The following is a 15,662-nucleotide window of genomic DNA, read 5'->3' on the forward strand; positions in this document are numbered from 1 at the left end:
ACAGCTCAGAGGGAAGAACAGTACAACTGTTAGTGGTGTGCTCTACAATGCTGGCATTAATGGAGGAGTGGCATAAGAAAGCCAATGTTAAACAAAAAAAAACCCAGCTTAAAGTTCCCCATGTTAGGGGATAAAGTTACTCTCTCAAGTAGAGAGTAACTTTAAATTACTCTCTACCTTTCTGCATCAAGAAGCTGGTCAGAGTTGAGACAATAGATAGAGCTAAAAACAGATCAGACCTGGAATAAAACCTCTGACAGGCGCCAAAAGAGTAAAGACGCAGGTAGTCGCTCCACCTTCCAGCAGGACTCAGACCCCCACCATCCAGCAAGAGCTACAATGAAATAGTTCAGATTAGACATATATATATGCTACCAGTCAAAATCTGGACCCAAATCTACCTGAAGATTTGTGGCAAGACTTGAAAATGTATGTTCACCAGTGCTCTCCATCCAAACAGACTGAGCTTAAATGGTTTTATAAAAAAAATAAATAAATAAAAATTCTATAGACGAGCAAAGCTGTTGAGCCTCCAAATAAAGATGGTTATGCAAAATTGCGACTCTGAGGGACCAGATAGAGATTAATGCTACACATTTCAAGTTTACTTGTGATAATAATTGAAAAATGAATACCATGAAACATTTTCTTTTCACTTTGGAAAAAAAACATTTACATTTGTGTTTGTAATGTGACAAAAGGTGGAAAAAGTTCAAGAGGATGAATATGTTTGCAACTCACTATTCTTTTAAGGGAATATTCATACAAACTGCACTGCAACCAAACCAATTTATCCATTATGGAAATATTGCAGTAAAGAGCTGATTAACAACAGTGTTAATCTGTGTTAAAACCACTGTGCACTATGCATCTATGTTACCATGTAGGTGTGCATGTTATAAATTTCCACTATTTTTCTCAAACACTGTCAGATCAGGCGACTTTATCTTTCCCGTTTTCCCCTTTAGATATAATTTAAAGAAAAACAAGTAGTCTTTTCTGTGAAGGTTAGACAATATAACCACAGGTTCAAAAGCATCTGCACTATGAAGCCACGAGGGACGAACGGAGGATGTACGCAGAGGTACAAAAGGAATCCAACAATTGCCTTCACATGGGACAAGGCTGCATCTGCTGCAGACAGGAGCCCTCCATCTTTGAAGCTTTGCATTTCCTCTTATGAGGACAGAGCTGCAGGTGGGCACCAAGGTAGCATTTGGAGGTATGAAAGAGGATGGAGGCTTGAGTTTTATCAGAGAGGATTTTGTGTTGCATCTGTAAAACTTCTACAATCTGTCCTCGTTTCATTCGAGATCCAATTCAGCTTTGATATAGATTTGCTTTCAAGTAGTTCATTGTGGATGGATGGAACTACATAACTGCTCGTCTAAATGATGGTCGATAATGGCCACATTCTCTGGAGCAGACAGTATCTGCAATAAAGGTGTTGGTCTAGTATCAACGCCTTTATTGCAGATACTGTTATGATACTTTGGTTATGTTCAAGTATTCACTAAACATTAGATTTTTTTCCACAAATATAAAAAGCAGAACTTATAAAAGGTGTGGGAGTCCTTCCATGTATGAGGAATCAAAATGTTCGGTTCAGTCAAGTAGTATTTTGCTCCAAAAGGTTTACATGCTTTTGCTTTCGTAAAGAAGTCATGTTTTTATCGCTATTTGATATTGACCGAAATTTAATATATGCTTCAACCAAGTTATGCAAAAGAAAAGGTCAAACATGTCTATTTTACTGTGTCGTCTAAGAATCATCAAAGCTTGTTAAAGTGGATTGAAGTCAGCAGCTTGGTACCAACTCACATTTTAGATTTGTCCTCTCAAGTATCTCAAGCTTGCGACTAACATAAAAAGGTTGAAGATCGTATGTCCGGATTGCCTCTGGATATATTTCAGCTTTAAATAACACATCCTCAAAGAGACATTTTGAATTTTGCATAAAGGGTGTATTTGTAAGGAGTACAACACAACAATATGACAAGATCAGTGACAAACAAATTGCATGTACAGAGCCCCCACCAGTGCCCCCAGTGTTGGCAGAATATTTCCACACAAACTGCACGCTCCATCTCCCAACATCATGTTATTCTCAGCTCTTTCTTTCAGGACGGAAATGCCCAAAGGCCAGAGTTTGTCTGTGTGGCTACTTTACATAAGTCCGGCATCTTGGTATGCATCCACTGAAATACAGATTCACAAACTCTGAGACACAGAGCCTTGCATTATTGTAATGGTTATTAAAAAATAAATAAATCAAGGTAAAAAAAAAAAAAAAGCTACTTTAAAAATCTGATGTATTCGTGGGTCTCCGGGAATCCTAAAGAACCACAGAAGCAGAGGATTGACTGTATAGATAAGCATCCTTTTAAGAAATCTGGAACAAATTCATCCTTTACGCACCCTGCAGTGGCATCTGAAACGGCCCTTTTTAACGTAATAACTTCTGAGGCAGAATAAGTGACAGACTGAGGGGCGGTAATCATTTGATCCCCTGGACATGATTCTTCTGACCTTGAAATAATTTAAAATGACAATTTTATTTTTTTTTCTAAATAATAAACAAAGTACAATGAGCGTCCTTGCATGACACTGCGCGCACGGGCGAATCCCAATAACTCCGCATACAGTTCGGTTTGAAGACATATTTTAATTGGATCAATTTGCTTCTTCTGAATGGAAGACAATTTCTAAATATTGAAGGGGCTGTGAAGTGAGAGGAGCAGAAAGCAGCGTTTTCAGCACCGGCAGACCGATGTTATGAAGACAGCAGAGCCATGTTCATTTTCTATTATTTTTATGGTGTTGGAAAAGACATTGCGACAGTTTTATAGCACCTATACATGGCATGCATCTGGACCCACACATGCTGATGATGATGCAGAAAAGAAAAAAAAAAAATCTTACTAGTATAGAGCAATCTAAAGAACGATATGAATAGGAGCAATGAAATTCATGTTGAATTAGTTCTCGGCTTGTGACGACAGCAGTCGGAGTCGTTAGGCGTCAGCCAGCGTTGAGGTGTTATGGGGAGGCGGTGTGTGTCTGCAGAGCCGCTGTGTGAAGTTTACATCCTCTCTGGAAGGTAAAGGCTGCATGGTTGGTTGGTATTGACAGTGCAAATGACTTTCTAATTTTTATTATTGATTAGGGTCTGACTATCAATTTTTAACACCGCTATCTTAGATTAATGCCAGTTACTTCAGCTTAAAGCTTTCTGGCAATCAATATGTTCAGATCTGTTATAGTCCAAGTCTTTTCCATTACAGAGTAATGATCCACCTCACGCTTTCTGCTTGTTGCAGTATCTCTTCCGAGCATAATGATTCAGTCGTGTAAAGAAAGATTTAAGAGGTAAATACTGGCACAATAATGAATAAGACACCAGCCTTAAAATTTACTGAGAGATAACTTGCAGAAATATCTACGTAGGAAGGCTAAAAGCAAAGGTTTCCTTACTGGCACTAAATTATTACTGCATTTCTTTAATTAATCCTGGTAATCTTAAAAAAAACACACAAAAAACAAGTCCGACTCTCATTAAATCTGATCAAAGAATATTTTTTGGCAGCTTACCGTTCACAAAAAATAGTTATCGGCATACATAGAGAAAAAAATGTCAAGAACAGGTTTTATGTTGGGTTGGAAAATGAGATTAGATGGTAATTACACACAATATTATGTTTATCTCTTTGAGCTCTCAACCACAGTTTGTCTTGGAACATCATGGATTTACAAACGCTAGTAGCTCATTGGAAGTCTTTAAGTTAACAATCTACATTCTCAAGGAAATAAATATAATAAATACATTACATATGTATTTAACATATCCCTAACAGTCTCTCAGATAGATTGACAAAAACAGTCTAAAATGTAAATTCCATAATATTTTTGTCTTTGTAGCAGAATATTAATAAACTGCTGTCTTATAGGAAATGCTCTCTGACATACATGTCATGACGTCAACACTGCTCCTTCTACATATGAAAATTAGATTTAAAAAATACACAAAAGCAAACAAAAAACTGCAGGTATGCCAGAAACAATAGTTCATGCTAGAGATTGGAAAAGGGCCATAATATCTGACCAGTGCCTCAAAGTGAAGAATAAAAAGGCCTACTACACATATTACACTCCAAACACGCCTTGCAGATATTAATATTGCAGTCCTTGATATTGGACGACATTGAGCCAAAAAAATTATTTTATTGGCGTTTCAAATCATGCACTTTTACTACAAATTTACTTGTGCAAAAATTGATGATAATATCATAGGGTTTCAGTGAGGCACTAGATGAGGAGAGCCCAAGTCCAGTCCTTGATGGTAAGTTGGTTTTCCTGTGTTTTCCCCGTTTTGCTTAGTATTATCCACAACTTGGGACATTATTTTTGGTTGAAGATTCTCGGATGATACGAATTACAACAACATGTAATTTCCTTTTGAAATAAGTTATGTATTTTTGAACCAACCTGAACTGAATAATTGTTAGTTTTCTGCTTAAAGTGTAAAAACTTTGACATTTTTGTTCCAAATCGTTGAGGAAATTCTATGAAAAACACTGTGAGAATTTCACACCAACAGCTTAGGAACAAAAGTGCAGTGGGTATTTACCAATGTTTAATCTAGTTCTATACATGAAGTCAAAGTTTGGACCCACCTGCCCTCCAAACTCTCAGCTCCCACTTTAAAGCCGAGTTTACAGGATTGTGAAACTCGTGTAAGGAAGATGATACACAGATAAGACTAATCCGTACAACCCGCTCTTAGAAAGTAAGCTACATCAAACAGACAGATTTCGACTGAGCCAAAAAGTTTCTGCAGAGAATTGCTTTTTAAAGGCCATGAACTTTTGCTTAAAGGCCAAAATGTGCTTGCCGACTTAGCAGCTTATAGCAGCTTGTGATGAGCTGAAATCAAGTCAGTAAACCTTACAGAGATATCAGATGAGTAAGTCACTCGACACACACAAATAGGATTTGGGGCGCGCATGTATGTGTGTCTTCCACCTAAGAGTAGAGGTTACAATGAATTTATGTACATAGAGATGACTGATGATAAAATCCTTTGTACTGATGTGTTAAACTTTAAATTTGCGAAAAATGGTGACTAAAAACCACCCCCCTCGCAGGGTTTAAGTGGAGCCAGTTAGAAAAATGTTAGAGGCCAATTTTCTTCAAAACTCAAACAAGGGTTCTTGTTCCGACGAGAGAAGACGGATGACTCCACATGTGCAGGTCACAGATGTAACAGTGGACACACTGGCTGAATGTGCTCCAACACATGGTCTAATTGGCACCGTGGTGCGTGACGCCCTGCTGGAGCTGCAGAGAGGAGTCTCCCGGAGAAGCAATAATCGATGAGAGCATCACTAACGCTTCTGCTTGTTATCAACCAAACTTGCTGCTTCACTGAACTGTCACGAAGAATATAAGCTGCAGACCAATGAAATGAGGACAACATTGATTAAGGACTTGAAGTTCTTTAATGTTTACAACGTGTCTCATATTTAGAATAAGAACAATCATAAATTCAAGGCTTACCAACAAGATTTACTATGAGACTACAACCCTCCATCAAAAATGACTGTGGAAAGGGAGTTTTTTAATTCAGACAATGATCTATAAATCCTATGCTATTAGGACAAGAAATTAAGTAACAATGTAGAGGGGGAAATCCCTAAGCAGCCAAAATAATAAACCAATTACTAAAACTACCTAAATATTAGAACATTTATTTGTTGTGGATTTAATTCTACAAGATGCGTATGCAAAGGTTTGGAATAAACGGCTACTACGTTTAGTCATACTGATGTGAATCAAGCTGCATTTTACCTCATTTTTCTCAACAACAACAACTTAGGCGGTGAGGTCTGCTATCATAGACATGCTGCTCATAGTTCTCGTTTCCACACTAAAAATATTTCCGAGTGAAATCTACGTATTTTTCTTTGTAAGCAATGGAAAACTTCAGGAACCTTCTTCCAGCCAGCTGACTGGCAAGTACACAGCAACAGGTGGGGGAGGGGGGGAGCCACTCTGGGCTCTAGTCAACTTAGCTCTTTCTCCAAAATATAATTAAATTACCAAAATCTTGGGAATGCTGTGATAAAAATTGTTGTGGTTTTCAACTCATTTCTTTTCACAAACATTGGAGTACCTCGATACCAATAACCTGGTCTCCACCTTAAAGGTCCAACATTTTCACCTCAGACTCTCAACTACAAAGGTTTTATTGCAACAATCACACTTAGCACACCAACAGATGAAGAAAATGCCTCTAAGTGAAAAACCGGGAATGATTTTTTTCCACCAACACAGACAGTCTGGCACTGCAAACAAGAAAGTGGACATAATATGAAATTTTATGAAGAGTCCAGCTCTGGGCCTCGTCCCATCTGAGATAAAAAAGAACAAAAAGACACGGCAAAACTGCCACAACCGTCTTAGGAGTCCAAATATAGCATCTACAGACAAGTGTTTCCTCTACAGACTGCAAAATGGCAGGCCAAGCAGATAACAGGCATATTAAGTGCAAACACATGATATAAAGCCTTGCAGGTCAGAGGCTGTCCCCACCTACGGATGGATGCTCTCTGTTATTTTCAGATTATTATTTCTGAGAGCCCCCGAGGAGAAAAACCTGAAGTTAACCAATAAAAATGTAACACAGACGGAGGAAACAACGCGGAGGAATGACAGCATTAATAACGACAGAGATTTCTCTCACATCCACTTGCAACTCGCCGTTTTTTTTTTAAAGCGCACGTCCAGGCCGGAGCACGGAGGGGTACGTCCCTCCTCCGATCTGAATTTCCATCCAGTTATCAGTCACGGGGACAGCTGCTCCCTTGCCAGCTCACACGTCTCATTTATCGACTTTTACTCTGCTTTCTGCACCTTTGATGCCGCCGCGGCTTCAGCCCCTGCTATTCTGCACAAGCCCACGCAGAAATCGCTGAACAGAGAGCGGCGAGAAGAGTCAACGCCTTAAGCCAAGGACGAATTAAAGATGTAGAGATGGGCTGGAGAGGATCAAAGGAGGTGTTGTCCTGTCACCACCACAACCCAAATCCTCCCATGATCTGGGCTGGTTTAACTTTCCCAATGCATGATGAAAGAAGGGTCACTCTAGATCCACTGGATCACCATAGAGGGTCACACACGAGGCTAATCAGTAGCTGAAATTAAGTTTTTGGACTGTCAAAAATAAATAAACAAATAAGTTGTATTCCTGTGCTCTCATTGCTAAGACAGCATGTTCTGTTAGTGGGCAGAACATTTTCAAGAACTCATCATCAAACTGTTAAGAAATATGCTTCTCTTTATGCAACAAACTCAGAAACTTAATGCTATGTACTTCCACGGCAAATAGTAGATGCCATATGCTGAAAACTGTCTTTTTAATCATAAAGACGTCTGCGTAGTGTAATAAGCTGCGCTTAGCAACAGACAGTTGAGCATTTATCTTACTTGGACTCAGATGGAAAACTGTGCTGCACACGTTGAAAATAATTTATTTCCAACTTTCTCTACTTGGTGTGAAAAAGATGTCTGAAATAGCTTTTAAATACTCTCCTCTTTCAAAAAAAAAAAAAGGAAAAAATAGTTACAAAAGCGGAGCGCATTTACATACAGAATTATGCTATGCTATCCAATTCAGAAGGATATGACACAGCAATAATTACAATCCCCATACAACAAATAGGAATAATTTTAAATGCACCATTATTAAAACCTTTAAAAAAAACCTCTCCCCCCTCCAAAAAAAAAAAACAACCTCAAAACAAATGAATCTCATATTGCCTCAAACTAATAGATTAAGAAAAAAAATCTACTTTTAATTTGAGTAAATTTATTGAGTGTTCGGGGAGAATCCCATAATAATTGCTCTGGTGCCGCAATTATTGACAACTTCATTCACTTCTGAATCGTTGTTGCATTGCTTTTCTCAGTTAATCAGAAGAAGTGTGTAAGAACATTTATCTGATGACCTATTACTTTCAGGTTTCCTGTGGCGCAAGTATCGCATCACATGACTTTCAGTGACTAAAGTATTTACTTTAGTCACTGGACAGCAGGCCAGACAAGGACTTATTTTTATAGAAGAGGGTTATAAGGGAAGTAACCCTCTGCAGATCCCCCCTTAAAAACCTCCTCCGAAACACACTCCTAAAAAGCTGCAGTAAAGAGTGTCATCACAACAATCAGATACTGTCTTCATGTCAAGCTGTTATTGGAGAGAAAAACCAGCAAAAAGGATTTTTTTTTTTTGTCCGATCATCACAAATATAGCTAAATGGTTTTCTCTCTCAAAAGAGAACACAGAGACGGCAGAGCTCAACTTCGAAAGAAAGAGAGTTAAGGAGTCTAATGTCTGATTTTTTTTTTTCAGCTTCATCTGGGGCGCCATCAGCAGACTGGTTAGAACCTCAGGGACCTACCAAGGTTATGGGTGCAGAAACCATCTGCTACAACTGGTGTGTGATTTCGAAGAGCTCTTCAAGTCAGTAGATGAATCATGAATTGTCCTCTAAAATAAATTGGAAGCGAATAAAGCTTGTGTCAAGTTTGGAGTCGTGGAGGATTTTGTCAGGAGTGTGGCAGGAGCATTTTGAACAATTTGCAACAGTTTTAGAGCGGATTTGCCAAAATATATATTTTTTGTGGATTATAGTAATCTAATTGTGATGAAAGAAAAAGATTAATAACTATTTCAGGATGCTTCGACCATCACCTTCTCTAAGATCTTGGAAGTAAATGGAAACTGGGATCTACAATTGCAAAGAAGAGAAGGATATAAATTACCTTCATAAGCAGGTGGATGACAGCATTTCTGAAACAAGTAACTAGTGAAAACATTGACAATAATAAGCACTATGGAGCCAAAGGTCTGGAAGACATTTCTTAACAAATATGTAGGTGAAATGTAGCCTGGCCATTGTTTTCCTGTGCAATTCAGTGTAAAAAAAAAGTTCTCGCTTCTAGCAGCTTGGGCTTTCTGCCATTGACCAGGATCGTCTCCAGCAGATTCTTTTACCGAGCCAATTAGCGAATGGAAAGAGAAGTTGTGAACAATTACGTCAATTTTCTGAGCTGTTTTATTACTGTAGTAATAACGAAGCCGTTCAGCCCGTGTTCGCCACGCTTAAATATTAAATTAATATTAACAGCCACATCGTTCAGCTCGGCACTTCCTTGTTTGTAGTGAAGGACGGTTGTTTACAGTGCAGGAAACTTCCGGTAAGCTTCATAGCGTTGAACTGGTGCATTACTTATGGCAAACATCAACTGGGTAAAATTTAAAACTTCAACAGAGTCCACGCCTCCAGGACAGAGTCCAGCTGAGAGCCCAGACCCTCTGTATGAAGCAAAGTGTAGCACAAGGGACCTATTTTTACCAGGTTAGGTGAAATGTCCAGGAAGCAAGACTAGGCTTTTATTATGCCAATAAACCTGATAAACTCAGGCAAAGTTAGTGATGCAGAGCTATCTAGCAAAACAGGCCAAGCTAAATTAGGAACCATCAAAACATACTCTATGGAAATATATCATTTCTCACATTTCTAACCTTATCAACCGAAAGAGAGAGAAAAGAAACATTGAAAGTCCTCATTTGAGGATGTGAGAGCAGCAGGTGTATCACACAATTTTAAATTAAAATCTGCTTTGACTCTGAAATGGCTCATCATTGTCTTTTAGTGGTATAATAATAAAAACATGGGGCCAAATGAACCCACAAGCATAAAAATCAAGAGATGTGAAGAGGAGTGTACAAAAACATAATGGTCAAAGATGTCTGTGTCCGTATGTTACAACCTTGAGTAATGCTACATAAGAAGTGACGTCTCGATGGCAAAAGGCACAAAGTGTGAGAGGCAGAGACGCCTGTATGACAAAAGTTATGTTCTTTCACTTGTTTGATGATCTGAAATATATAAGTGTAACAAAAAACACACAAATACTTTTCACAGACTGTGTTAACAAATCTTAGTCCACTTAATGCACAGCACAAATATTGTGCATCACTTAGGTGTTTGAGCCAATCCAAGGCCTTCTTAACAATGCTGAATGATGAAAAAAAAGAAACCCTGAGATGGTGATAATATTAGTAAATATTGTGATTACATCACTTGTAAAATTTGAATATTTTCTTCTTTCCGCTATTTCTCATCTATGCTTCCATTACTCTGGAACCATTAGTATTTTGAGCAACATCATTTCTGTCTGGAGCATCTGCTGCCATGAGACTGTCCAACTGGTTAAATACTACATTAGAATATTGAATGCAAGTTCATAACACTTGGAATATACCGTAAACAGTCCTTTGTGATATGAATATTGCACACACTGATCCTGTGATGAGAAAATAGTCGCTGTATACTGCGCAGCCTGAGAGCACGTCTCTAAAAACGCTCAAGCCCACGCTGCATCTTCTCTTATCTCTCATCTTCTCTTCTTAAAGTTAGAAAAGTGTTTTTTGAACTTTTGTTGGAGCCACGAAGCCCAACATTCAGAAAATACTTCTTATTTTCTACTTTTCTCTGAAAAGCAGGCAGATTCAGGTATTCATTTCTCACAAACAACCTTTGACAAAAGACAGTTGAAGGGCAAACAAATAAAAAAATCTCCCCATGCTTTTGAGAAACTTATTGACAACGCTGCAGAAATGATGGGCTGCCGAGACAAAACAGACACACTTCTATTCACATAAATGAGCCATTCAGAACACAGCAAAAGCCACCTTAGTTTTTGTTTACATGGTCGATGCACCTGAAATCAGCACGACTCCTCTGGCCAATCACTAATCGCACCACTGCATGAAATAATACTCAGTGTTGACAACTGAAAACAAATTTTCCGTTGTCTTTTTTTTTTTTTTAAATAATGTAATACAAGAAGCTCAGCAGGAGGTGTTTCTGCATAAACGATTAAAGCCAAGGCGACGAATCAACACGCTGTCACAGACGAGCAGGAAAGTGTTTTAGATTTCAACTGTAGCACAAAATATGTTTCTAAGGCTGCCATAAACGCTTACATTCATTAGCATCAATGGCAACCCAGCTGTTTCAGAATGTAAGGTGGCATCATCAAATGCATAAGTTAAAATGCCAAAAAACTTATGAAGTTCAGAGATGTGAGGCGGCAGACTGTGTTACTGACTACAACCGTTGATTCTCAATCCTGCTTCAATGGTCAAATATCATCATATTTTATAGCCCAAAAAAACAAATGTGTGAAGCATAAATCAAAATTGGCCTTTCAATTGTCTTTTAAAGACAAAAAGAGACTTTTAAGTCATCCCCTGGAAACCAAAAATGCATTTCATTTATATAAGGTGACAAAGTATCTACAACCATGCTGAACATCAATGGGGGAAATAAATTGCTTTCTTGACAAAAAAAAGAAGAAATAAAGCCTTTAACTGGAATTAGTTGAATGGATGACTCCCCATTTAGAGATTATTCCAGTGACTCGTTGGTGAGGAACATGCTCTGCTCATGTTTGTGCATAAAAGAGTAAGAATGTTGTCAGAACTAGACAAACGCTGTCGATCTAAATGCGTTTAAGTATTTTAAATTACAGATTTTGTTGTTACAAGCGATCATTTACCACTGTGAGAGAACAGACGGACTAGGAACGTGACAGATCACTTTTAAATGCCTCTGTTTGTTAGGCCATCACATTTTGGGCAACTTTTTGCTACGTTTTTAGCCGTTTTCTTTTCTTCTCTTTTTAATATTTCTCAATGTTAGAAATTAAAATGAATATATCCAACTTGAACCATGAGTCAAAACACAGCATAAAAAGAGAAGTTATAACGATGATAATTTATGCCCTTTAAAGTTTCCGCTGCAAATAACGAGAAAACCTTCTGAAGGAAAATGTCATTTCTGCATAAACAGATGCTAAGACGTAAATGCTGGCTCCGTACATTTTTGAAAATGATTTATGTTTCGCAGCAATGGAAAAAAAAAAAATCTTTGCAGAACACAACTTCAAAGGGCCTGAAAGCTTTTGGGTGATTATTTTACAAAATACAATATGATGTGCCAGGCAAAACCAATATACAAACTCCAGTGTGGCCTACAATAATCACTCCGAGACGCCATAAATGCCATTTAAAAATATACCGAAATACTTTAATTGTGGAACCTGCGAGGCAAATGAAATTATGATAAGACTCAGTATGAAAAGGAAATGAAAGAAAAGGGGATTCCAGGATGTCTTGAGCTCGATTCAGATAAGTGGATTACTAAATGGATGTGAGCTATCAACCTCTCATCTTGTTTCTGCTCAGGGGGACGATTCCAGTTTTGTCTCAGCCAGCTCCTGAAATAACACCACAGCGATTGTAAGCACGGATACTTTGCATGATCAAATGTTGCTTTCCTAAGGATCAAACATGTCTTCCCTAGATCATTTCATACGCTTTGACACTTCGTCTCACTCAGATTTTCTGTTTTCTTCTGTCACCACAGCTTATATTCATGTTGCTTCAATCATGACCTCTAAACATAAGCGAACAATTTGTCAGGACTGATGTCAGATTACAGATTTTTCAATAATCTTTAAAGCAGTATGTTAAAGACAAAAAACCCCAAAAAACATCTGAATTTAAATCACCCAAAAATGTAAAACTTTCTAATTGAAAATGTACTAAAAAGAAATATAAACCAATATTAATGAAACTTAGTGATTAGTCGCACCTTTCTAAGAATCTTGAAAAATATATCTTATGCACAACTGACAGATTTCATTACTTAAAAAAAAAAAAACATTTACTATATTTCACTAACAGCAGCAGGGAAAACAAGAATAAAGTAACAGCAATAAAAAAAGAAAAGGAATAAGGTGTGCAGTATTAAATGTAATTGTACACTAGAGACCACATTACATTCCCAGTCCTGATCTTCAAAGTTAAGCTTTTAAACCAGTAAACAAAAACGTCTGATATGAACCACTAACAGGAATATAAAAGGAGTAAAATTGACTGCACCCATCTCATAAAAGTGTTGCCCTCTTTTTAAAGTTTCTCACACTACAAATCTGTTCAATTAATCATAAACGTAGTGCATGTGATCATATTCCAGCAGAGTTAAGCAACAACTATACCGAGCCTCTCCCACTCCCCGTTACTTATTGACCTTCCTCTATAGCTGGTCTGCACAACAATCTTGTCACTCCTTAGTTTTGCCTTGATGTTAATGTGTTATTAGTCCATTGACAGCACAGATGTCAAATCTATTCAAACCATCAAGGCAGGTCAGATGAAGAACCGGTGCTTCCTTAGCAAAGCAGAACAGAGCAGAAAAAAGGTGAAAATGTGTTTTTTTTCCTAAGGTGACATTATAATACAGCGGTGCATGCTAGAAAAGATCCAAGCTGACATAGTCATTATGTACCACCACTACAGCCGAAAAAGAAGCACTGCTGAATTTTAACACCAAGGGAAGCTCCATGTCACTGCGCATATTCGACTTTGACCTGCTCCTCTAAAGCTGCCCGTTTTCCACAGAGCCTTAAAGACGTGGATAACAGACTGAGCCAAACAAAAACAGGAGAGTTAGCTTAGGATCTAAAGATCTGCAAATACTCATGGTTATAAAGCCATCGGTCAGTGTCTCAATCATCAGTATGACAGGGGTTTTTAACGTTAAACCAGCAAAACATCAAATATCAGAGCCCTTCTCACATTAAACAGCCCCCCTTATAGGGCCCATCATGGGAGAACAAAGTTGGGTGTAAATAATAAGAGTTTCTGGAAAAGGCAATTGATGTTCTAATCATTTTAAGGTAAAAAAATATATAAATATTAAAAAGGGAATAAAATGAACAATGATTTTTACTAGCTAAAAAAGAAAAGGTTGAGGTAAATCTAAGCTAGAAATTACTTAAAAACACACTTTTAGGACAAGTGCCCAACTCAGGAGAGGCTTATAAAGCTAATTAGATGGGATAAAGATGGCAGTTCTGAGCTTGAGACGAGAATGTTACTTTAAATTGTTGCTCTGTTTCTTCCACAAAACTAAAAAATGTGCTCACATGAGCAAGTCAAGCAACTTCCCCAAGGGAACCATAAAGTCTGTGAAGCCAAATATGAATTACATAATAGAAATGACTAAAAATCAGAGTGCTGTGAAGTTCAGGTAACTTCAGAGGACACTTGGATGAGCTCAAGATGAAAGGCAGGACCTTTGAAGAAAAAAAAAACGCTGCAGCTATTAAGAACAGCAGCACTTTCACATGGATTAGTTATGCTGGTAGAGGTGGCAACATCTGATCCACAATGCCACTGGCTATGTCCTTGGACTATCCTCAGTACAACACAACAACAGATGAAGGACTTGTTTCAGTAGCTATTAACAGCACTAATCATTTATGGTTTTGTGTGGGCAACTCAAAGAACTGTACAAGGCTGCTGAAATATTAAAGCCTTAGTAAACTAGAAAGGAAAAACACTCAGACACAAGTCTCTCTGCCAGCAAACGTACTGCAAGGAGGAAGTGGGTCAGACTCAGGAAAAAAGTAAATAAAAAAATCATAACTTTTCACACATTATAATTGTAGGATTTAGGATGTTTGTCTAAAGGGCACTTTAATCTCCTGTTAACAGATGGATATGTTGGGAACATTCAAAAACATATAAACATATACAATGAGGAGCATTATACGTTGACGGGACGCCCCTTAAATAAATCCATGTGTGAAAATGTCATAAGTAAATGTCAATAGCTTTTTCAGGTCTGTCCCGAGGACATGCAGCCCAGGACTCAGTCGTACCCTCAATGCCCTCCACTTCATCTATCCTTAATCTGCTCTACAGAGCTAATTTGCTCAAGTGATGAATTAAACACCTTTACAGGTGAAGGACTAAAAACAGATAAAAGGTGGGAAAGAGAATTTATAAATAAACTGCAATAAAATATCAAACATTTTTTCTGTGACAAAGGGACATAAAAAAGGTTCTTGAGTAGCAAAACTCATCACTTGAGTACTTTCACATGTATTTCAATGATAAAGGTAGATTTCTATGTTGCAATAGGTGGGATAAATATAAACTACTCCCCGCCACATTCAGTGTGATCTTACCTCAATGTAGGAACCGAGTTCCCGATAAACCCTGTGAGCAGCCAGCACGTGGGAGAGACTGGTGGTGCAAGGGAAGGTGGTGGTCACCGCATGGCTCACTTCCGGCAGAGAAAACACCTTGAAGCCAAACTTCTCGTAAAGCTTCAGCAGCTCTTCGTCCGGTTTCTCTTCGCCCTCGCACAGGACGCTGCCCACTACGTAGCGACATTTCTCTGGAAGAATCTGAAGGTATAAAAAGGAGGGAAGTGTTTTGGTACTGTGTATTATTTTATTCTTTAATATCTTTGCGTTGAAAGTGTACTTTTTCTCCAATATTACTATTGTTATTGTCCATCCTGAGGTTTAAACTTAAATCCCGAGGCGATTTAAGTTTAAACCTGCCCTTTTCTGTGGCAGGTTCCAGACTTTGGAACAGTCTGTCCTCAGATGTTAGATCTGCACAGGCACTGGACATTTTTAATCACTCACTTTTATGAACTCGATTTTAGCACACATTAGCCCAAATACTTTATATCAGAACTGTTTAGTTGTTTTTATTGTCTTTTAATGCTTTTTAA

The 15,662-nt window shown here is 38.0% G+C and overlaps 1 protein-coding gene across 1 annotated transcript in view; it reads right to left on the reverse strand.

The window, feature by feature from the left end:
- tex264a (testis expressed 264, ER-phagy receptor a) overlaps positions 1 to 15,662 on the reverse strand; it is a 75,022-nt gene that overhangs the window by 43,893 nt on the left and 15,467 nt on the right. The window contains exon 2 of the mRNA XM_008409856.2: positions 15,106 to 15,327. Coding sequence (XP_008408078.1) covers positions 15,106 to 15,327 — 222 coding nt within the window. The remainder of the gene's footprint in view (positions 1 to 15,105; positions 15,328 to 15,662) is intronic.

The sequence above is a fragment of the Poecilia reticulata genome, linkage group LG5, assembly GCF_000633615.1.
Source record: "Poecilia reticulata strain Guanapo linkage group LG5, Guppy_female_1.0+MT, whole genome shotgun sequence".
Lineage (NCBI taxonomy): Eukaryota > Metazoa > Chordata > Actinopteri > Cyprinodontiformes > Poeciliidae > Poecilia > Poecilia reticulata.